Here is a 23,457-nt window from a genome sequence, read left to right on the forward strand (position 1 = left end):
CAATGTAGGAATCCAATTTTATAATTTCTTCTTTACTTATGTACTTCTACGTGGTTGAATGCCTTACACAAAATAAGTTCCAGGATCAGGGCCTAGGTTCAGGATTCAGAATTTTATCAGATTCAGTACTTGTAATTAAAAACACTTAGATAAATATTTGGTCAGGCTGCAGCTAAAATATTGTTAAGTATGTATTAATATCACACCACCTAAGCTAGTCAGATATTAGGTATTTGGATTCAGACCGCAAAGATTGGGAAAATCCACACGTTTTAACTCATTTGGTTGGAAACCTTCAACGATTTCAAAATGACATGGGGAGAGGCATAGCCTGAGGGAGCTGTGATATTCATTCCTGAGAGAAACCAAGCGTAAATCTATTCAATTTACCGCTGTGTGCGTGTATAAATACGAAGCGCTATCTCTTGGTATTATACATGGATTTCTATAGGTATGTGATATGTATAAATCAGCGGGACAAATACCTGCGTAGAAGTTCCCGGGCAGCCCCCACTCTGTCCTGAGGAGACTGCTCACGTTTATAAAAGGCCACCGCGCGGGACGTCACTCAGCGCAACACGTAGCGCTGCGGGCGGGGGCGGGCACCGAGCCGCCGGCTCCCGCCATTGCCCGGCCGCTCGCTGAGGGGAGCCCGCGAGCCCGCCGTTGCCGCAGCAACCGGACGGCGCGCGCCCGGCGGCGGCGCCCCCCCTCCCCTTCACGCACGGGCGCGAGGCGGCCCTCGAGGCTCGCGCGGCGCTGCGATTGGCTCGTGGCGCAGGGCGGGAGGAGCCAGCCCGCCCTCCCCCGCCGTTGGCCCGAGCACGTCCGGGTCAGTCGGTGTTTGTGAGGGGAAGTGCGCTCGGCGGCCGTTGCGTGCTGGCGGCTCGGCGGACAGCGCTGTCGCCATCATGTCGCGGGGGTCGATCGAGATCCCGCTCCGGGACACCGATGAGGCGAGTTGCGGGGACAGGGGGACTGGGAGTCGGGGATGGGGAGGAAGGGGCGCGCTGTATGGGGCGCGCCGGGGCGCGGGCGTTTGTGGCTGCCTCTGGCAGCTCTGTCCCGGGCTCGAGGGAGAGCGTCGCTCCCTTCCCTGAGCGCTACGAGTTGCTGGGGTCACAGCTGTGTCGCTTGGCGGAGGGCAAGCCAAGCCTTCCTTCGCCCGTGCTCCTCGGTGATCGGTGTCAGCCCCCTGCTAGCCGTAACCTCCCGTCCTTGCCTAGCCCTTGCTGGTGAGGCGGAGCCGCGGGGGGCGGGCAGGCGCTCCGGGGGCCCTCGAAGTACCACCCGCCTGTGAGGAAGGGGCAGCCCTCAGGAGAGAAAACCCTGCAGGGAACAGCAGTCTGTAGTTTATGCTTGTGTGCAGTGGCCTTGTCCAGCTAAATTCTCCCCTTAGTTCGTTAGATGCTGATTCCTCGGACTGCACTGATTTGTAAACAGTATGCCTGTCAGTAAATCAGCGCACAGACAGGTGGGGCCGTTGGGCCGCTCGGTAAAGTTACCGAGTTAAAGTTCAGTGTGGGTTTAGAAATGTATTTAACTTTTCTTTATTTAAGGTAGACTGTCACAAGCCAAGGTTGAAAAAAATTGAGAGAAGTATTTGAAAATTTGCAGGGTATTAGAGAGTTTGAAGTTAAATCATTGCATAGCGGGTACTAAATTAATACTATAGTTAAATAAGGTGTTGGAATGTACCACTTAGAGGTTGCAGAATGCTTTCTGCAAACGTATGTATCCATACTCTAAACAACTCTGTCTCGTAAAGGTACTTTGCTCTCTAGGTTACATGTTGGAGGACTTTTTTTTTCCCCTGAGACAGAAACTTCTGTTTGAGGTGTCAACATGAACAGTTGATCTTGGTGCCGCTGTTCAAGTTACGGCTAGGACTACTCAAATCCTGAAGTTCCGAATTAATCACTAAGGATTGCTATAAAATAACTTTCACTGCTCTTTTTTACTTCTGTATTTATTTGTTGTGCTGGTAATATCTGTTTTTCATTAATAACTATTTTAGTTTGTGGATAAGGGTTACCTGAACCTAAAAATATGATTATTTGTCAGACAGGAGGTACTGTGCAAGACAAACTCAAACTAAAGATAACAGTAGTAGCAGAAATATTTTTGCCGGTATTCTCTAGTTTTGCATAGTCAAAACTATAAGCCCTCATAAACTGAATTGCTCTAATTCAGTCTTCAAAGAAAGAGTCCTTGCACTGGCAATTGAAGTGCAAGCCTGGGTACAACAACTGCACCTCTTCCTTTCTGTAAAATTACATTGTAACAGATGACTAATATTAAAGGCAGTATGACTGAGTAGTAAGTGAACTAAAATGCAGTTAAATTGTGTTCCCAAATGTCCCACCTTGGGAGTATCTGTTCCTTTTTCCTCATTTTGCGTATCTGAAAAGTAGATCAACATGGGAAAACAGTACTTGCAAAAAAGATTGCTTGCATGATGAAAAGTTGATGATGTTTGCTCATGATGACTATGGTTGTTAATATTCAGAAATTTAGTCCGTTCTTTATCATGTTTGCCACTTCAGTAGTCTCTTAATTTTCTTCATTAAAAAGACATAAAGATGACTTTTACAGATTTTCAGCTCTGAGATAAGTCTTAGGTAGTATTGATTCTCTGACACCTGATTATTGGAAGGTTTTGACAGTATCCTAGATCTTTCTTACATGTAGGAAAAGTTTTAGAAATTCAGCAGTGTGCATTCCAGTTGGTTATTAGCTGAACTGTAAAAATTCTGAGCTCGAAGTCTATAGCAAAAGAAGTTGAGTGAGCATCTCTTCTTATTTCTCCCTGAGTAGTATCACAAACATCGAGCTGTCTTCTCTGATGTTTGTGAGAGCCTATTACTTCTGTCTTGTACAGAATGCAATACATCATCACTTCTTTCTTTGTCTGTAATCTTGTTTAAACACAAGTAATTATTTTTTTTTCTGCTCTGAAATGTCTAGCTCTCATTGAGTTCAATGGTAGATAACATTGTTAATTTTTTTGTGAAAAGAACATCTGTATTGTTTGGTTCTAGGTTATTGAGCTTGACTTCGATCAGTTACCTGAAGGTGATGAAGTTATAAGTATACTGAAACAGGAACACACTCAGCTGCACATATGGATTGCCTTAGCGGTTAGTACATATATATATACATATATTTAAATATACTGGTTTTAAATATATATTTTATTCAGATCATCAAATAATAATTTCCACTTCTTTACCTTTATGACCAGGGATAACTGAGTTCTGAGTAGGAACTTAATGGGGTTACTCAGATACTGATTCTAGGCCAGATATTTCTGGTTTGACATATGCATATTAAGATTTTAATTTCATCTTTTTTCATTAAACAGTGATGCTTAAGGCCTGCTTGTCAAGTTATTTTTTTGTCAATCATAGTTTTCCTTGTTTGTGCCTTTGATACTGCCCCCTCCTTTTTTATGAAGTGCATAATCTATACTATGGAAAGTATGGTGAAATGTGCTAAAAGTCAAAGAAGTTCAGAGGAAGAACAGTTGACTCTTCATTTACAGAGAGTTCTAAGATTTGTGTTTTAATGTAAAAATACTAAGTTGGGATGATGACAGGAAAATATTTGACTGTATTGGAATGCCTGTCAGATTATCCCTACATTTATGTCTGCTTTATCTGTATGTTTCTGAAAAAAGAATCTGTGTGACCTAAAGCATCAACTTGATATGTTACTTGCAGGGGTAGTATTGTCTGTTAAAACTGTGTGTTTTATAGCTGGAATACTACAAACAAGGGAAAACAGAAGACTTTGTGAAGCTGTTGGAAGCTGCACGCATAGATGGTAACTTGGACTATAGGGACCATGAAAAGGATCAGATGACATGTCTGGATACTCTGGCAGCATACTATGTGCAGCAGGCTCGGAAGGAGAAGAACAAAGATAACAAGAAGGAGCTCATTACACAAGCTACCTTATTGTATACTATGGCTGACAAAATTATCATGTATGATCAGGTAAACCAAAACCTGTTTAAAAATCCATATCTTCAAATTATTCAGTGATTGTAAAGAAAACAAGTATTGATTTGTTAAAGGGAAGATAGAAACTGCTCAGGCTTTAAAGTCTGTTAGTGTGGCACATGTAAGCAAAACTTATATCTGAAATGTGTGCAGTGCAACTGTGAATAATTATCTCTTGCTTGGAACACCTGATAGAAATATGTCAGTCAACTTCCAGGGGTTGAAAAGGAAGGATTGGTTGTTACTCTTTTGCTTGATAATACATGAGCTTTAGAAGGGGATGATGGTTTTTTTTTTTTCTTCCTGATGTAAGAGAAGTAAATTAATTGTAGAAAGCATTATAGCATAGCAAGTTAATCTTTCACGTAGTCTAATCTTTGTATTTTACAAAGATAAATGTATCACAAATGTCTTTTCTTATCTAGAATCACTTGTTGGGAAGAGCCTGCTTTTGTCTGCTTGAAGGTGATAAGATGGACCAAGCTGATGCGCAGTTCCACTTTGTGCTCAACCAGTCTCCAAATAATATTCCTGCTCTTCTCGGTATGAGTTTATGGGTATTTGTGTAAAAACCTTGTCTCTCCAGTTGATTTTGGAATGAATTATGTGCCTAAGAAGAGGGTGGGTGTGTGAGTAGAGAGGAGGAATGTGATAAAGTGGTGTGCACTTTTGACCGGAAACATGACAGAGATTACTTTAGACTTGGAAGTATATTTAAGCAGAAGAGATAGGAAAAAGTATAATGCTGTCTAGCATCTTCTGAGACCCACGGGCATACACCTAGTCCAACTACTTATATTTCCCTGATGATGCCAATGAAGCTGTGTACTCTGTTGAAGGTGAAGATACCAGTAGTGAGGGTACAGCATGCTGTAACAGTTACACTTTAATGTGCTCGCTAATCTAGTCATAGTAAGTGTTTTTCCTCTGGACAAGAAGAGAATTAAGTTTCTGCAGAAAACCATAAAAATGTAAATTTAATGTGTTCCCATGCTTGATTTTTTTTTTATATACTTGATATCAAATACAATAAAAGTTTCTGAATTTTCTATTAGCTTTTAACCGTAATCTGAAAATCAGCAGAGCACAAATTTACCAAATAATACTTTGGAGCTTCTGATTTATAACTGCTCTCTATATTTCTGATTTATTTGTAACTGGTATGTTATAACAGGTAAAGCATGCATTTCTTTCAACAAGAAGGACTATAGAGGAGCCCTTGCGTACTACAAGAAAGCATTGCGTACCAATCCAGGTTGCCCAGGTAAGACAGAAAATGTTTGCTGGTGGAAGCATTTGCTGTGCTTGCCAACTAACTTAGGTGTTTGTTATTAAATACCTAAGGGCTTTTTTTGTGATATGTATCTGTCAAAAAACCCTCAACCCTCATAGAAGAGTACAGGCATTTGTTGACTTGAAGTCTGTCTTAATTGTTAGAGAAGGAAATTGTGTTTAGGAAAATACTTCTCACTTTGTCTAATTATTACCTTCTAAAGAGCCACTAGAAGATGAGAGGCTGCATGTAAGGGAAGTTTAAGTTTTATGGCAAGGGAGGGAACTGTTTAAGACTGTTTCAGAACCTGTCTGTGAACCCTTGGAATAAGGGCGAAGAAAATCCTGTCCTAGCATTAATAATGAAAAAAGACTTGAAAAGTACAATTCTATGTGTAGCGCATGATGTGAGTTTTCCTGGTGTTGTGTGATTTAATGCAGAAATCTGGGAAAGCTATCAGTAATGGCTGTAAAAGCGATGCAGGTGATTTAGAGATACTAGTTCAGGGTATTTGCATTAGGATCATAAATACTCTGAAGTCTCTTGAGAGATGTGGTATACTTTGCCATAACCTGCCTGAAACACGCTTTGTTTCAAAGTTGAGATATATATTCTGTGGTCTGGTTTAGTGTAAGAACATTGCTGCAAAAGTGGATTTAGAAATGCAAGCTTTACTTTGAAACAAACATCTTTCACTCACTTCCCTTTTTCACACAGATACAGATTTGAAATTGCTGTATATAAATGTCTCTGTATTTGCAGTTCACAAGCAGACTGAAAGGGCAGTGTGATGTGGATTCTCTGCAGTAGTTCATCTGTACATGATCATAGAAGTTGGAGGATGATAAACAGCATTTTGTTAGCAGTGAATTCTTGCTTATTTGAGGAGAAATGTCTAGCTAACCCATATATTTGTCTGTGTTTTCTGAAGGCCTGCTAGTCTCTGGTGCACTTACCCTGCCTAAGAAATTTCCAGCCATTTCATCTGGCAATTTTTTTAATGCCTTTCTCTGTTTTTTTTTAATACAGTTCCATGAAAGTAATTTTTTTATTTGTTTAGTATCAGAGTCTTTTGGAGATACAGAGCAATGTTTTCGGGTGTATAAAAAAAATAGTCTTACTAATCTGTTAAAGTTAGTTTTGCTGCCGGTTGTGGGAGACTGCCTTTAAAAACACCAAATCCTTGAATGGCTCTACAGGTTTTGAAGAAATATTAAAAGTTCTGTTTTCGCTTCAGTTGATGTCCAGAATGTAACAAACTCATGAAAGTGAAATTCTGGGTTTCTGAATAGTGTTGTCTTCTCTAGCTGAGGTCCGATTAGGTATGGGCCACTGCTTCGTGAAGCTGAACAAGTTGGAAAAAGCTCGCTTGGCATTCAGCAGGGCTCTGGAGCTCAATTCAAAATGCGTAGGGGCTTTGGTTGGACTGGCTGTTCTGGAACTCAATAATAAAGAGGTGAGTCTGACTTAACAAGAATCCATACTCAGTTTACTTTTTTCTTACCTGAAAAAGCAAACATTTTATCTTTTGAAAGGTCGTCCAGTTTTTAAAAGGAGTAATGACTTTTTGTGATTAAATTATTTTAAATCTGTGTCACTATTGAATGATGTTATAGGTACGTGCTTGTGATGTGAGCAGCACATTCTGAATAACTTTCTTCTGTTATTAAAAAACTTCAATTCTGTTGCTTTATAGAGGTGTTAAGTACAGAAAAAACAGTGCTAGGTTAACTGTTTTAATTAAAATACTAAAAATCCATGGTGAGATGTGTGAAAGCATGTCAAATCACTTAAACCCCAAAGTGTCGATTTAAAAATCTTCCTTTAATGAGCAATAGTTATATAACAGCCTGCCTTTCTTAGTCATTTGTGACTGTCAAGGTTAACTAAATCAGTTTGTACTCAGGATGCTGTGAAAGTCCTCAAATACTTAGAGATCTTGCTTGCAATGACGGCTCTGTTCCAGAGTGTAAGGAATTTTTTCTGGAAGATCATCATGCTGACAGGAAGGTCAAGGCAAAAGACAGTCCCAGGAGATTAGTTTTAGGCTTTAAGGAACTTAAGTTTTCAAACAACTGTTAAAAGTTGTGTTCAAGCTGCCTGGGTGTGCATGCCACATGGTAAACCAGAGTAGGCAAGAACAGGTTTTAACTAGACTGATGAAACCACATTAAAGTGGTGATCCTACCTCTCTAGATATTGTATCACTAGAAAAATACATATGGTCGTATCGGTTAATTGGGATCATAAAATCTGAGATGGTTAATGCATGCTAAGGAAGTTTTCAGTGGAAGAATTGACCTTTTAAGTGTCTAAAAAAAATTATATTGTTACATAATTTAATGCTGGTAAAATTTATTGCTATGCTATCTGTAGAACACATAGCTCACTAGAAAGGTCTTTTGGTATTACAGAATGCCTGAAAATTGCTTGGTTTACGATATCATGGGGGAAAAAAATAACTGTTAAGACTTCCATGAAAAATTCCAAAAAATGTGAGCATGAGAGTTTTCTCTCAACCAACAATATTCTAAAGTCAAGTTTTTGTAAATAATTCAATGGGTGAGAAACTAATGAAACCTGGTATCTTTCTTTTTTTTCCTGAAGGTCTTTTGACTAAAGTCAAGGGATGAACTCATTCACCTTAAGCTTCAAAAAGCTGTGATTAAAAGCTGACCCACTCAAATATGTTTTCTGTTCTTTGTGAGAAAGTATCATGTGTGCTTTACTTCAAACTTTTTTCACAACTTGCACTGCAAAGTTAGTATAACATCAAAGAGTTGACATGGGGGAGGGAGAACACTTTCTCTGGGAAAAGATTCTTCTCTGAGTTGCAAAGTAACCAAAGTCTTTTCTGTGCTGAGATATTTCTAATGTTTCTGTCGTCCACAAGATGTTATAATGTCAAATCAGGGTTGAGATCACACTGTGTTTTCACTGAGCTCTCTCCTGTCTCTGGTTTTCTTTAATAAAAGCACTTAGGAGCTTTGAGACCTCTAACCATCTATTGGATTTGGTTGAAATAGGATGCGAGACTCAAATTATTGGAGAGCTCAGACATACACATAGTGTGATTATAAAACCTCTTTGCCTTTGAAAATTGAACTGGGTGATTCAATATCTCTTAATCCAGATATATTATTATGCTAGGTTTGGAAAGAGTGCCTTTTCAAACTGAAGTTGTGTTTTTTAGCTTTCTGTTGGACTTCGTCCTGTGTCACAACCTCATAAAACCTAATCTGTTCAGTAAGACAGCTTTCTCCTAAAGTAAAGCACAGATGTTACATGGTTACTAGGCACCATTCTTGGTGTTTCTGTTCAGAAGTAAATACAGATTTAACTTGACACACTTGTGATAGAGATTTCATGGGTGTCCCAAATAAATAGCAATTATTTTACCAGTTATGGATTTGAACTTGTAGGTAAGTCAAATGTATACCCATGGAAAATGTTCTTTAAATTCTAGAGTTTCTTTAGAAAAAAGTTGATGTAATTATATCCTTACGTAAATACTGCAGACTTCTACCTTTTTTTTTTTTAATTAGAACTGAAGTTCTAGTAGTAGCTCTTAATTCAACATCTGAAGTTTCTGTTCAGAATTTGAACATGAGAATATTTTCATTTCACTGTTGAACAAATTGTGTAAAGGGTTGAAACCTAAACCAGACAGGAACTGGAGACAGTGGACAGTAGAAGGAAGGCTATCAGGCTGTGTGTGTGAAATGTCAAAGGACTCCAAGACTAAATTTTAGAGTTTTTTTCCTGGAAAGTTCTGCTCTGCTTTTTTCCATCCCTGCGTGGTGGCTTCATTTCCCATTTTCCATCTGTATGCTGCAGGGAGAAAAGCTAATAGCTGAATTTACTTTTTTCCTGTGAGCCTGGCAAAGTTTTGTCAGAAATCCTGCTGCAGTCTAGACTGAAGAATATAATTTTGAAGATAATAAGATACAGCTATTGAGATGCTGCTGATATGTGTGATTGTTTCATTTAGGCCGATTCCATCAAGAATGGTGTTCAGCTCCTCTCTAGGGCTTACACAATTGATCCCAGTAATCCCATGGTGTTGAATCACTTGGCTAATCACTTCTTCTTCAAGAAGGTAAGAGGTCTATGAAATTTTACAGTTAAATACTTGGTAACCTCTGAACAGCAAGCGTTCTGGTGTTAGATTCAATCTCATTTCATCAGGCTAAGCGGTGCCTAATATGGAACTGTTAATCTAGATGGACAAGTGTAAAGTTTTTGACTTAAATCATGTATAAACCTTTCTCAAGAAAGCTAAGAAAAGGTACACTTACTTCTTATGTCAAGGTCACCTTTGTGTCCTGAAGGGTTTTGGTGGTATATTGGGGTTTTTTTGGTTGTTTGGTTTTCTTTCCCTCTCCCGCTTCTTCCATGCATTAAAATATGAAATAGAGAAAAGAACAGTAACCACTAGAACTAAATCTGTTGTTACCTATTTAGTCAGTGCTATGGCTAAAGCTTTCTTGTACTTTCCAGCTATCCTTGTTCAAATAATATATCACTTGACCGTAAAAAAGTGAAGGCTTTTCAAATTTCATTTAACCTCCCTTTTTTTTTTTTTCAGGACTATGGTAAAGTACAGCACTTGGCTCTTCATGCTTTCCATAATACAGAAGTTGAAGCAATGCAGGCAGAGAGTTGTTACCAGCTGGCTAGGTCTTTTCATGTACAGGTAGGGCTGTTTTTAAAAGCCCCCTTTGAGATTACACTTAAAAATATGCGTTACAAAAGTTAATACAAAGCCTACATCTGAAAACACTACCTGTTCTTTATTTACTCGTTTTTAATTAGGAAGATTATGATCAAGCATTCCAGTATTATTACCAGGCCACGCAGTTTGCTTCATCTTCTTTTGTACTTCCATTCTTTGGATTGGGTCAAATGTACATTTATCGAGGGGACAAAGAGAATGCATCACAATGCTTTGAAAAAGTTTTGAAAGCCTATCCTAACAATTATGAGACTATGAAAATCCTTGGATCTCTTTATGCGGCTTCAGAAGACCAGGAGAAACGGGATATTGCAAAGGTGAGCTTTGCTTCTGCCAGCATCATAGTTCTACATACAAGAGTAGAACTTAAAAATCAGACTTGAAATCAGACTGTACCTTAAGTTGCATAAACCTCAGGGTTACTTGGCTGTAGGCACAGAATATTTAATATTTGACAGTCATGAGAGATCCTCCCAACTGTGGTGGGTCACAACTTCTGGTCAGAACTGAGACCCCTGGTGGATTCTGGCTAAAGCACATCCAGGAATTTAGAGTAGCCCCAGCCTCATGTTTGTATTTAGTGCTATGAAAAGGGCAGAATTCTTCCCGTATATGTTAAAATTCTCTGAGGATGGTAAGTTAGCTAGTGATTTCCTGAAGATGGTGAATGAGCTAGTGATTTCCAGGAAACACTTGTCTTAGCTTATCTGGAAGGACAATATTATGCTTTTTGTTTTTTTAAATGGAAGGGTTTTTAAATCTAACATTGGGTAAATAAATGCCAAATATGTTAGACATCGCTTTTCTGGCTTCTCATGTTGGGTAAAAGTTTCTGCTTCTCTTAAGACTTTAAGTGGGTGTTACGGTCTACAAGAAAAATACAATAACAAAGGAAGGAAACCAATACGATTTTTTTGTGTGTGACCAAACCGTGCAGATGTTTAGGATGTTTTCTTTTACATTATGGTATGTCTTTGTAGTGTTAAGATTAATGCCTTTACTCTTTGTTTTGATTTTGTTTACGTTTTTTAAACAGTTTGTGTCCACAAAGAGGCTTAATTGTCTTCTGCTGTTTTTCAGGGACATCTCAAGAAAGTCACAGAACAATATCCTGATGATGTAGAGGCATGGATTGAGCTAGCCCAAATTCTAGAACAGACCGATATACAGGTATTATTAATACATGCTTGGTGAATTATGTGTGCTTTTCCTAAAAGCACATAGAACTCATTATTTCTTTCATCCACTTTCTCTTTCTTTGTAAAGGGTGCACTGTCAGCCTATGGTACAGCCACACGCATTCTGCAAGAGAAAGTACAGGCTGATGTCCCACCAGAGATTTTGAATAATGTGGGTGCTCTGCACTTCAGGCTGGGAAACCTAGGAGAAGCAAAGGTATGTAATTGCTTGAAGTTTGACTTGAGTTTCCTGACCACCCAGAAGTTTTCCTTTAAGAATATTCTGGAGTGCTTTATTCCTTTTTTCTTTTTATACTTTAGAAATATTTTTTGGCATCACTGGATCGTGCAAAAGCAGAAGCTGAACATGATGAGCATTATTACAATGCTATCTCTGTAACAACGTCCTATAACCTTGCCAGACTATATGAGGCGATGTGTGAATTTCATGAAGCGGAGAAGCTGTATAAAAACATTTTAAGAGAACATCCTAATTACGTTGATTGTAAGAAACATTTAGTATTTTAGTTCCACAGTCCTCCTTATAATACCAAAAATCTTCCCATTTACAGTGTCTTTCTTTATATCTGTCGTCGTCTTTTCATAGCAGTTTTGGGGCCTGCTTTCCTACCTGCTATTTCCCCTACTGTTTTTTTTTAAGGCCTGCATCATCCTTATAGTTCAGTCTCCAGGTTTAAGCCTTCTAATTATTGTTAAATCTTACCGTGCTCCAAAAATCTAGCAAAATTGGCTTATCTAGACTTGCATGCCATCGGCCACCCCCCACCCCCACCAAAGCCTTAGCACCTCAGCCCTTGGGTGCAATCAAGGCCATCCACTTGATATGCCCACGCTTTGCAATTCTAACTATGTGGGTGAAAAATAGAGACCCTTTGGGAGAATCACTTCTATCTTGGACCTTGGCCTTCCTCCAGGGAAGCAGGGCTGTTGAGGGTGTTGGCACAGCTTCTTTTCACATCCTGGTTTTTATCCGCACTCTGTTCTTCCTCTTGTCCCCAAAGAGCTGACCTGTGATGTTTTCTGCAAAGGCGAGGTGGTAGCTCTTGCGAAGCTGCAGCATATGGCATGCCCCTGCCTAATCTATAGCCTCTTTCCTGCTTGTTTTCTGTTGTCATTCTGCTAACTGGTATTCTTCCCAAAGCTTGTGGAGACAGGAGAGCTGTTTAAAGTGGAGGGAAGAGAATTATGTAACTTGACGTATCCTTCTTTCTTTGAGGTTTCTCATGAAAATTATGAAACCAATTAAAAATGTAAATGTTTAATTGTTAGAAATCTGCAGATTCTCTATGGCCATTGTGGATGGACATTTGTCTTCACGTGGTGCGTCTCATTGTAATTAGTATAGGAAAGGTGTCTTAATGTTTGCTGTTCTTAGCTGGTGAAGAAAAAGATTGCTTTTGAAATTCAGGCATGGCCAGTATTTTCTTTGTTAGAGATTACTTCTAACCTTCTTCCTGGTTTCTATTTTCTTTTCTATTTTTATTTTTAGGCTACTTGCGCTTGGGAGCTATGGCTAGGGATAAAGGAAATTTTTATGAGGCTTCTGATTGGTTTAAAGAAGCACTTCAGATAAATCAGGTTTGTAACCCTTAAAGTTAAAACACTTGAAATACAAACAACTTAAAATTTTATTTTCCTTTTGTTGCATTTTTATTTTGTTTGTTCACAAAAAGTAGGGGAAGAAGAGAGAACTACCATAATCTGCTCTATGTTTTTTTTGCTGGGTTTTTTAATATGGATTTCTGCTTAAGAAAAGTAGCAGTTTATACTTGGGAAAGTAACCTTGCAAAGGGAAACTGGTTTTGCAACTTAAAGTGAATTTTTATTTAGGACCATCCCGATGCATGGTCTCTGATTGGCAATCTTCATTTGGCTAAACAAGAGTGGGGTCCAGGACAGAAGAAATTTGAAAGGATATTGAAACAGCCCTCCACACAAAATGATACTTACTCCATGCTGGCTCTTGGCAACGTCTGGTTGCAGACTCTACATCAACCCACAAGAGACAGAGAAAAGGTAATGGGTGTCTGTCTGCCCTGTGTGTGGTTTTATTTATGTATAAAATGCTGTTAGCTGCTCAGAGCCTTTTCTTGATGCCTGTTTGGCTTCTTACATCCCATAAAACTTCTGGGTAGATCTTTTAATACCCCATTATAGAAATGAGTGATCAATTGGCATATTTCTTTCTGCAGGAGAAGCGTCATCAAGACCGTGCATTAGCAATCTACAAGCAAGTACTCAGAAATGATCCAAAGAATTTGTATGCTGCTAATGGCATAGGTGAATATTAGACTCTTAATTTTCCTTCAAAAGTGATGATATTCTTATGCTTCAGGGGGTGAACGCTGTGTAGCGGAGCACAGGAAAGGATAGCTTTCATATGGCAGCTATATCACTTAGTTTTTAATGGGAACCTTTACTCAGGCAATAGTTAGTTTTCTTCGGTAGGAGTAGGTGAACCTGGAAGTTCTGTATGTAAGGAAGTAATATGCTGTACATATTACTTTCCCCTTAGGAGCTGTCTTGGCGCATAAAGGATATTTCCGTGAAGCTCGTGATGTTTTTGCTCAAGTGAGAGAGGCAACAGCAGATATCAGTGATGTGTGGCTGAATTTGGCACATATCTACGTGGAACAGAAACAGTACATCAGTGCTGTGCAGATGGTAACATCTCTAAATTGAACTATATAATACGTTGGGTTAGATGACTTCTGGGTGTTTCTCTGCTGTCATGGCAGCTGTGAAAGTTTCTGAATAGTATTTTAACAAGTTACAGGTCTATTCCTAGCATGTTGCTGGCTGTCAAGTCTAGATCTAAAAACAAACTGCCAAATGTGGGTAAGGGTTAACAAAGCACCTACCAACTTTTCTGTGCTTTTTTTGTAGCAGTGTTTTAAAACATAAATGGGTTAGAATTTTGGTCTTGGAATTAATTTTTAGTCAGAGAGGTTTCAGTCAGTGTAGTTACTGTATGTGATTTATTTACATCCAGATATTACTGAAATAAGTAAATAGAATTTGCTGCTAAGATTAATAGCAGTGCTTCCTACTTTGTTATTTATGCAATCATTTGCAAGAATAAATCAGAGCTATCTAAAAAGCTGACTGTGCCATGATTTCTTTCACCACAGTTAACACTACAAGGTAATTAATATTGGAAGAAATCTGTTGAGGTCATCTAGTTCAACCTGCCCAAAGAAACCAACTTCCAAGTATCCAACAGATGCTAACTAAGTTGACTCAATGAGTTGATCAAAAGCATACACTTTTTTTAAGCCTACTTGTATGTTGAATGGGACAGAAGCTTAGAACAAGCTTGTTTGATTAAGGCTGAGTCCATACTGAGGCTCAGAAATACTTAATTTGGAGTTATTCTGAAGCTTTCTGTGATGGTTATAAGAAAGGCCCAGCATCTCTTCCTTACCTGATTAGGACCTCAGTAGTTGCTATCCTCCAGTGAACTACTGGTAACAAGCTTTGGTAAAACAACCGGATTCATTCTGTTATGTTTGGATGGAGTCTGTTCGTTGGGGTTGTTTTGGTTTTTAACGCTTAGTCTATTTCTGTTGACAAAAAGCCTGATGAGAATATAATAGCAATTGTTTAAGCAGTGAATTACAGTGGGAAACTGGGTATAGTTTCCACCTTCTTTTTTGTCAGAAAAGTATTTTACTCATTTGCTAATATATTTATATAAAGCTGTTAGTAGAAATGTGTTTCTTTACTGGGGTGGTTTATTGTTCCCTGGCCTCTGCTGTGCGGTTAGTAAAAGCCACGGTCTGAAATAGGCAATATTTGACTCAAAGGCAGACTTAAATTCAGAAATGAACTTAATAGTCTAGCTTACTGCGGCCACAACAACTTTTCTAGTAAGTTCTCTACCATAAAGCATACAGATTCAAGGCAGAGTTAAGCTAAATACAAAACCTTTGACTCTGAAGGTGAGTGAAAATCAGGCGCTTGCAACACAGTGCGATCCAAAGGTGGTGACTTCAGGCATATTACAGTTCAGGGCAGTTTCTGTATTTGAGCTGGAAATAAAAATTTCTTTGTATTTGTTAGTATTCTGGAGGTTTAGAAAAAAGGTGAATGAATCCTTGAGAAAAGAGTATGTCCAACAGAAGTCACTCAGTGCTAAGTTTCGTAACTGTTTGAAGCTTTAATTCTAGACCCACAAAACCTACAGTAACAAGTCTTACACTTCAGAGCAACTAGATACCCTTTGACATGCCAAGTTACTCAGCTAGGTGGACAGAATAAATTTGATGTTGAGATGCCTGAAAGATGTGGATTTTTTAAATGATTACATAATATATTTGGAATTACTACATTAAATATGTTTCAGTTTGTAAAATATCTTATATGAATAAAGAAAATAGATTCCACACACACACATCCATACTGTGGAGAATAATCGAGCTCTCTTAAAATGAGTCATGTTTGTTGGACTTTGTTACAGTAGATGGTACTTGTATTCTGTTGCATTTTAAGACCTACAGAGCCTCCCAGACAGCTGCCAGTTTCCAGAAAAATCATACTTGCTCTGGAATAGCAGAAAGAATGTTCTCGTCAGTGAAAAGGAGGCATCCATGTAGCATGACACACTTCAGAAAACAGGAGGCATGTTAGCAGTAATGCTTTTTAGGAATAGGAATATTTTCTGGAGTTAGCCAACCAAAATCACTAACTGTTGTTGCCTCTTCATTTGATTTTTTTTTTTTTTTTTCCCATTCCAGTATGAAAACTGCCTCAGAAAGTTCTATAAGCATCAAAATACTGAAGTATTGTTATATTTGGCCCGGGCACTCTTCAAATGTGGCAAATTACAGGAATGCAAACAAACTTTGTTGAAGGTACGGATATAAAACATCATATATCACAGAATAAAATTACTGTAAGTCGATTTATGTTTGTGTCTTTTTAAATTCAGTAGTCTGGGATTGAAATAATGGTGCTTATTCTCTGTATGCCACTTCAGGATACTTCTGTTTCACGTTATAGCATATCTTAAAAAAAAAAAAATAATGCTTTTTATTTACAGGCCAGGCATGTAGCACCAAGTGATACAGTCCTTATGTTTAATGTGGCTTTAGTGCTACAAAGACTAGCTACCTCTGTCCTCAAAGATGAAAAAAGCAATCTAAAGGAGGTGCTTAATGCTGTGAAAGAACTGGAGCTAGCCCACAGGTAAAAATTATTTACTTCTAATCATTCTTAATCTGTTTTGTTGTTCCCTTACAGTAAATTTGCTGTATAGGTCACAGATCTGGATAGAAGAGCAATCTTTTTACGAAGCTCTGTGTGTGATTCTAGAGTTCCTAGTAGGAAAAGGAAGGTTGGGCCTAACAAAACTGTGGATTCAGACTTCGCTCCAGAGCCAGTTTTGTTTGGCCAGGTGGCCAATATGTATTTCTCAAAGGGTTTTGTCTTACTGTGACCAAGATGCACTTCTTCCTGGAAAAGCGTTGTTGAAAAAAACGTTGTTTAACACTTGTTTTGATGATTTCTTGTAAACAACCTATAAGGCTCAGAAGCAGTATCTCGTTATATAATATAAACCTTTAATGACTGGTAGTCCTTGAAAACTGATTTCACCCTCCTGTTTGCAAATAAAGCCTAAATACTCTTATAGCTTAAGAGCAGAAGCAGTTTCTTAAGTGCATTTGAGATCTTCTAGTTCTCTTTTTTTAAAAAAAGAGATTTCTGGGTGAAAACTGTGATCTATCTGATCCAATCATCACCATCTTTGACAGAAAACTTTCAACCATTTATTTTGCTCCTAGGTATTGCTGGTGTAGCTGGTGCTTGCTTTATGCATTCCTAGCTCTGCTGTTACGTCAAGGAAAGATGTCTTTCAGTAATTTTGTCAACTGAAGCAAGCCTTTCATATGAGCAAGCATTTCACAATCCAAGTGCTTTACATAATGCAAACTAAGCATTCAAACACAAATTTTAACTTAAATTCAGGTGAAAGCTTGTTGTTTATTGTCTTGAGAAAGTTGCATGAAAGTACTTATTTTTACCCATTAAGTAAAAATTCAGATGTCTAACCATGTTTTGGAAAATATTTTCCGTAATCTAAAACTCGAGCAGGGAATTACTTTCTTAATGTGCACAAGAATTTGAGTTCAGTCTAGCACGAAAATACTTCATTTAAAATGTCGTGATGGAATATGGGGAGAAATCATGGCAGGGAGAAATCATGGCAACCTTGAAAGTTAGTAATTTTCTTTTAAAATGAATTAGAGAAACACTGATCAAACAGTGGTCATCACCGCTTACCCATCTACTTGAAGGTTTGAAAATAGGTTTTCTTTCCTTTCCTTATGGTGGTTTCAAGCACTTAAGCTATGACAGATAAGGAATAAATCTACTGGCATCAGCAGTGTACTTACTGCTAGGAGCCAGTAAATGAAATCTTAGAACTCTCTTTAGAATTTCTCTAGGTTTTCGTTCCCCTCTAGAGTGGTGTTTTAGAATGTTTTAAATTTGAAGGACTCTGTACTTTGATACTGTTGAATTAAAAGGAGCTGCACTCAGAAAACTGGTGAGGTTTTTTCTCATCTGTTGAGTTTTATACGGTTGTAATCCAGGAGTAAATGCTTTGGTTTAAGGCAAAATTACAATTAATATGTAAGTAATGCCAGATTTGCTTAGTTTTGTTTGTTATTTTTTTCCTCCAGGTACTTCAGTTACTTGAGTAAAGTAGGTGATAAGATGAGATTTGACTTGGCACTTGCTGCTACGGAAGCCAGGTAAAAAAAACCAAAACGAAATCTCACCCACAAACAAATCCTTCATTCAGATGCCAAGTGGAATGGTTTTTTGTCTTGTTTTTTCGTATGAAAACTGGATTCCAAAATTTCAGCTGACAGTTCTAATTGGAACATTAGAAGTAAAAGTGCAGGGTTACTCCTTACTACAGTTTCATTCTTTTCTAACATTTTTGAGTGGTCTAAAACTCTCAGCGTGTGGTGCCTGCCATTAGCTGGAGCCTGTGAAACTTCAGCTGTTTTAATGGCAAATTTTCTGTCGATGAGAGTGCAGTGACAGTTATTTAACATCTCTAGCTCTCACTGTTTTGACTTGTAATAATCTAACAGCAGGTTTGCTTTCATGGAGATTTTTTTTCAAGCAGCTCATGAGTGAATAGCATGGGTCAGTTACTGAAACGCGAATTTTTTTTGTTTTCCAGAGTCTAGTCTGCTTTAACTTTTGCTCAGGGTAATGAGCCTGTACACAAGCCTGTTCAAGTCGGTTTCCTTGGAAGCTTATTTCACTCAGTATGCCCTGTGTTTCACTTACTGCACGTTCCTCTAAGATTTTCATAGCCATATACAAATAACATCTGTTGGCCATCATGCTCTGTACATTGTAAATGGGTATCATTTAAAGCGCTTTGTACAGAGAAGAAAATTTTAATATTTAAAGAAATGTCATTGTAATGTTAACTAGGAGGGTGTTGAAAGCCCTTTGCTTTAATGTTTCACAAGACTTGAACATGTAACACAACCTTAACTCTTAGAACAACTGGGATTTTCAAGATAGAATTTCTACCTGTCTTTCTGATTCGGTTTGCTAGCATGTTGTGTTTAAAGAAAGTTCATATTAACTATACTTGTGAAACTCCCCAAATTAGTTGGGATGATTCCTTTTGTGGCAGTTTTGTATATGAGTTGGGTATTAAGTGTGGAGAGCAGTATGTTGTGAAATAGCATATTACAAGGTAAATTAGCTTACTAGAAAGTGTTTTAGTTTACTCTAAAATCTATGTTACTCTTCTGTTGTGCTGTTTCAAGTAGCTGCTTTTTTCTGTGTCGGTGTTATAGACATGGTGGTGTGATGCATGCCCTTCATAAAGCTATTTCTTGTAGTATGCGTCTGCCACCTTCCTTGACTTGAAATCATTGCATGTTACAGGCAGTGCTCTGATTTACTGAGTCAAGCACAGTACCACGTGGCTCGGGCACGCAAGCAGGATGAAGAAGAGAGGGAACTGCGTGCCAAACAAGAGCAAGAAAAGGAGCTGCTTCGCCAAAAACTGCTTAAAGAACAGGTTTTATTTTATTATATTATGCATAGTGTATTTTAAAAAAGCGTACTTCATTTTTTTAAGCAAGCATACGTATCAACAGTATGTATGCGCCTGTTGGTCTGTGGTGGTACCTGGTGTTACTGATAAAATGTGTAGTAGACTCTTCTTAATTATAGTAAGGGCTAGCAGAAAACATTATAGCCAACAGGTGATACTAATTCTTTCTTCCCCACGGCCTCAGAAATAGATATTTATTTTTACAATGAAATAAAATTGGTGCCCCAGAAGGTCTGCCATGAAATTTCTGTACTGACGGGTTGGATGAGGAAGCACTTGGTGGAATAGTTGTTCTAGAATTTCGCTTATTGTAGTGTAGGCTTGCAGAAATTTTTTTGGCTTTTTTTTTTGCCACATGGACCTTCTACTATGGCATAGACTTTCAAAAGTCAGTTTTCCAGTTCCTTGCGAGCAAATATTGTATACACCAGAGACTATAATCACTGCGATGCTGCAAATAGGATAGTAACCATTAGTTTTCTCTCCGTTTCAGGAAGAGAAACGCCTAAGAGAAAAAGAAGAACAGAAGAAACTTCTGGAACAAAGAGCTCAATATGTGGAGAAAACCAAGAATATTCTGATGTTCACTGGTGAAGTAGAAGGATCAAAGGAGAAAAAACGTGGTGGTGGCGGAGGCAGGGTAGAACAGAATTTTTTTTATCTCCTTCATTTTCCCATTTTGTTATATGGTCTTTTTCAGTAGCACAGGTTCTTAATTTCAAGTTCTTGGGCTCCACTGAGTAAAATTGAACAGGTTTAATATTCACATGTAAAAATTGGAAGCTAATACTTAAAAGTTCCAAGCATAGTGGCATCACCAAATTCTGTTCTATTCAGTTGTTAAAATAACAGAAGATTATTATTTTATATGCAAATTTGGCATCGTTTTCCCGATGACATCAGTCTAGAGATTATGGGAAAGTTGGCACAAGAAGGTCTGTATTTTTGTATCTTTGAAAACATGTTCAGATAATTTCTCTTTTGAATTTTTTCTGGTAGCTTTTTAAATGAAAGGTGAATGATAGACTGTATTGTGGAACTTATTATTTATTGCAGCGTTCAAAAAAAGGAGCAGGGGAATTTGATGAATTCGTCAACGATGACAGTGATGAAGATCTGCCCATGTCTAGAAAGAAAAAGAAGAGGAAGGGCAGTGGTAGTGAACAAGATGGGGAAGAAGAGGAGGGTGAAAGGAAGAAGAAGAAGAGGAGGAGGTAACTGGTGTTTTAACGTTAGACACCTCTAGGAAATAGCATGGCTTTCAAGCATATTCTCATGCAGTCTTTCGTAATTGTTAAATGAATTGTTGTCAAGAGGTCATGTAATTAATTTTCATTTCCACATGCACCTTAGAAGGCTTGAACAGCAACTCTGCAAAAGAAGTATGAGTAACACCTGATTAACTAGATATTCTGTGAGACTGCTGGGTTTTGCATGTATTAAGTTTTTTTGCAATGTTTTATGTCATACAAAATACATATCTGTTTAAGACCCCAGAAGGCAGAAGAGGGGAGTGATGATGAAGAACATGAAAATGGTCCAAGACCTAAAAAACGGCGTCCACTTAAGGCAGAGAAAAAGAAGGCAGTAAGTTAAACCCTAAGTAACTGCATCACTTCCTAAATACACATTTTGGAGTTCGGCACTATCCTAGTCAAGAGAGGTTTATTAATGTTGAAAATTACAACAAAACTTCTCGTAGCAAACTGCCTTTGAGCTTAATTTTATCCTTCTCCCCTGTTGCTATTGCTACTTGGGTGAAAGGATGAAAAGAATATTTCCAAAGCCATCTAAGAATTAAGTGATAGTAAATGGAATTTTTTTTTTAAAAGTGTGCCTGCTTTTCTGCATATGTTTTCTGCATTTGAGGACTTTTTAACCAGCCACATGAACAAGCAAGCCTTTGTTTTTCCCCAACACAGCCCAAACCAGAACGTCTGCCTCCTTCAATGAAAGGAAAGATCAAATCAAAAGCCATCATTTCATCAAGTGATGATTCTTCTGATGAGGATAAACTCAAAATTGCTGATGATGGGTAAGAACCTTAATTAACTTTGTACTAAAATTTCAACGCATGCTTTCAAGAGAAACTGCAGGGTTAATAATAAAGAGATAATGCAAAGATAATGAGAAGCCTTTCATTGTACTCACAACATTGCTTTCCATTGCAAATTAATTCCATTCGTTGTTCTCATTCTGATAATACTAGCATTACATAAATCCTGGTGTCTCACCTTATTTTTAAGCTAAGGATAGCATCTTTTTCATACTGGTTTTGATGTTTCTTTTTTTTCTTCCCTACAGACACGCTAGGAATAGCAACAGTGATTCAGATGATGGGGAACAGCAGCACAAACAACGCATTGTTTCTGATAGTGATTCTGATAACAGAAACAAATCTGGTAGTGAGGCAGGTAGTCCGAGGAGGTCCAGTGTCCACCCATCTGAGGAAGATTCTGACAGTGACAGGCCAGCTAGAAAAAGGAGGCGGTCAGATTCAGAGCAGTCTGACAATGAGTCTGTACAGTCGGGGAGAAGTCGATCTGGTGGATCAGAAAATGAATCTCGCCCAGCTTCTCGCAGTGCTGACTCCGACAGAGATTCTGAGAGAGGATCTGACAATGAGGGTTCTGGCAGAGGATCTGGTAATGAGTCTGAACCAGAAGGATCCAACGATGAGGGGTCTGAAGGGGGTTCAGATGACAGTGATTAAGTCTAAATTACAGACCATCTTTTTAAAATGTTCATGTAAATATTTCAGTTATGGGGAAAATCCAATTTTTATATTTGAAAACTGTGATTTAAAAAAACCTTCATGTTTTAGTAAACTGTTGTGAGACCTTCCTGTGATTATTTCTGTTAGCAACTAATGGATGTTTCTCTAAGGTGGCTTATGGTGTATTCTTAAATTGAAAGTGCCGTAGGTGAACGGATCCCTGTATTATAATCAGCACACCAAGGATGGAATGCATGGAAAAACTATGGAAGGTAAAATCTCTGTTTAGGTGGTTCCAGAGTGGCCAAAACTGTGTGTTCTGTGCTTATACATGCATAGATGGATCTTAAAATCCTATCAAATGGAACAAAAAGCTGTGGATATTTATCTTTTCCCTCATTCTGAATAAAAGTCAGTAGGAAGTTTTTCGTACTTTCTATTACAGAATACATTTGCCATGATGCAGCTCCTTGTATTTCCAAGAGTTTCTTCTTTTGCTTCTGTTTTTGTGTTAAATCAGGTGAAAAGGTGCAGATACTAAAGAGATTTTATAAAGTAACGATCCAGATGTAGATGAAATACTTAAATTGGCAGATAAAAAATAGAGAACTCCGTATTACTTGAGAAAGATAAAGCTGCCAGTATCACAATAAACTGTTCCTGCTTATTTGCTTGGAGTGATCTATTCTGCCCCTGAGAAGGTATAAGCAAAAAAACCCAGAAAATGTTAAATTTAACAAAGGAATCTGTTCTGTAGAAATAATCTTAACTTTATTTTAGCTTAAGTACATGGATTTTGGAATTAAATCCTTTCGTTACAATGTGTTCAGGAACAACAATAAAAAAATTGCTGTGTTGTAGACAAAAGTGAATCTGATTTCTCCCTGCAGTTCTGAAAAAGATATTGCCCCCCCCCCCCCCGCCAACTTTTTTCGCTGGTCATCAAGTCCTCTGTGAAGCGTTTGCTAAGAGAAGATTATGTAGATCTGGATAGTGTATTAATACTGTTTTTAATATACTATATAGCCTAAACTATGTTGCTTTGTTTATAGAAGGTCTGGATTGTCACTGCTAATACTTCACTTGAAGTACAAACTGAAAGTTAGTTTTCCCATGCTGCTATTTCTGGTTTGCTGTGAGCATTAGCTGTTCTCATTGTGTATGGGGGTTTTTTTTCCATGTGTTTATGGGCTGTTGGTAACCATAGCAGCCAAAACAGACTGTAGGACCCTTGAGATGTCTCTCTTTCTGGCTCAGCTTGGTATCAAGTTTCTGTATGTGGTCTTACCTAAAACTTAACCTGTTTGGTAACGTGCACAGTAGAAGAACAGCTATCGTGTTTGTTGGATTAGAGCCAATGTTAGCTGAGTCTTCTTGTTGATATAGTCACTTAGGTGGAAGATTTGTGACAGTCCAAGACTTGGAAGCTAGATAGCTT

General features: G+C 38.2%; 1 protein-coding gene across 1 annotated transcript; it reads left to right on the top strand.

Moving 5' to 3' along the window:
• The first annotated feature begins 822 nt into the window (after window positions 1-822).
• Window positions 823-22,886, top strand: CTR9 (CTR9 homolog, Paf1/RNA polymerase II complex component). The gene is made up of 25 exons (XM_037401726.1): window positions 823-956; window positions 3,042-3,140; window positions 3,759-3,998; window positions 4,430-4,547; window positions 5,179-5,268; window positions 6,585-6,733; window positions 9,269-9,376; window positions 9,866-9,973; window positions 10,093-10,329; window positions 11,093-11,182; window positions 11,279-11,407; window positions 11,512-11,695; window positions 12,701-12,789; window positions 13,042-13,227; window positions 13,404-13,491; window positions 13,727-13,875; window positions 15,948-16,064; window positions 16,253-16,398; window positions 17,895-17,966; window positions 19,132-19,267; window positions 19,797-19,943; window positions 20,360-20,517; window positions 20,794-20,890; window positions 21,226-21,338; window positions 21,608-22,886. The coding sequence occupies exons 1-25, from the start codon at window positions 912-914 to the stop codon at window positions 22,014-22,016; spliced, it is 3,504 nt and encodes a 1,167-aa protein (XP_037257623.1). The 5' UTR covers window positions 823-911; the 3' UTR covers window positions 22,017-22,886.
• The last annotated feature ends 571 nt before the right edge of the window (window positions 22,887-23,457 follow it).

The sequence above is a fragment of the Falco rusticolus genome, chromosome 10, assembly GCF_015220075.1.
Source record: "Falco rusticolus isolate bFalRus1 chromosome 10, bFalRus1.pri, whole genome shotgun sequence".
In the NCBI taxonomy this organism is placed as follows: Eukaryota; Metazoa; Chordata; class Aves; order Falconiformes; family Falconidae; genus Falco; species Falco rusticolus.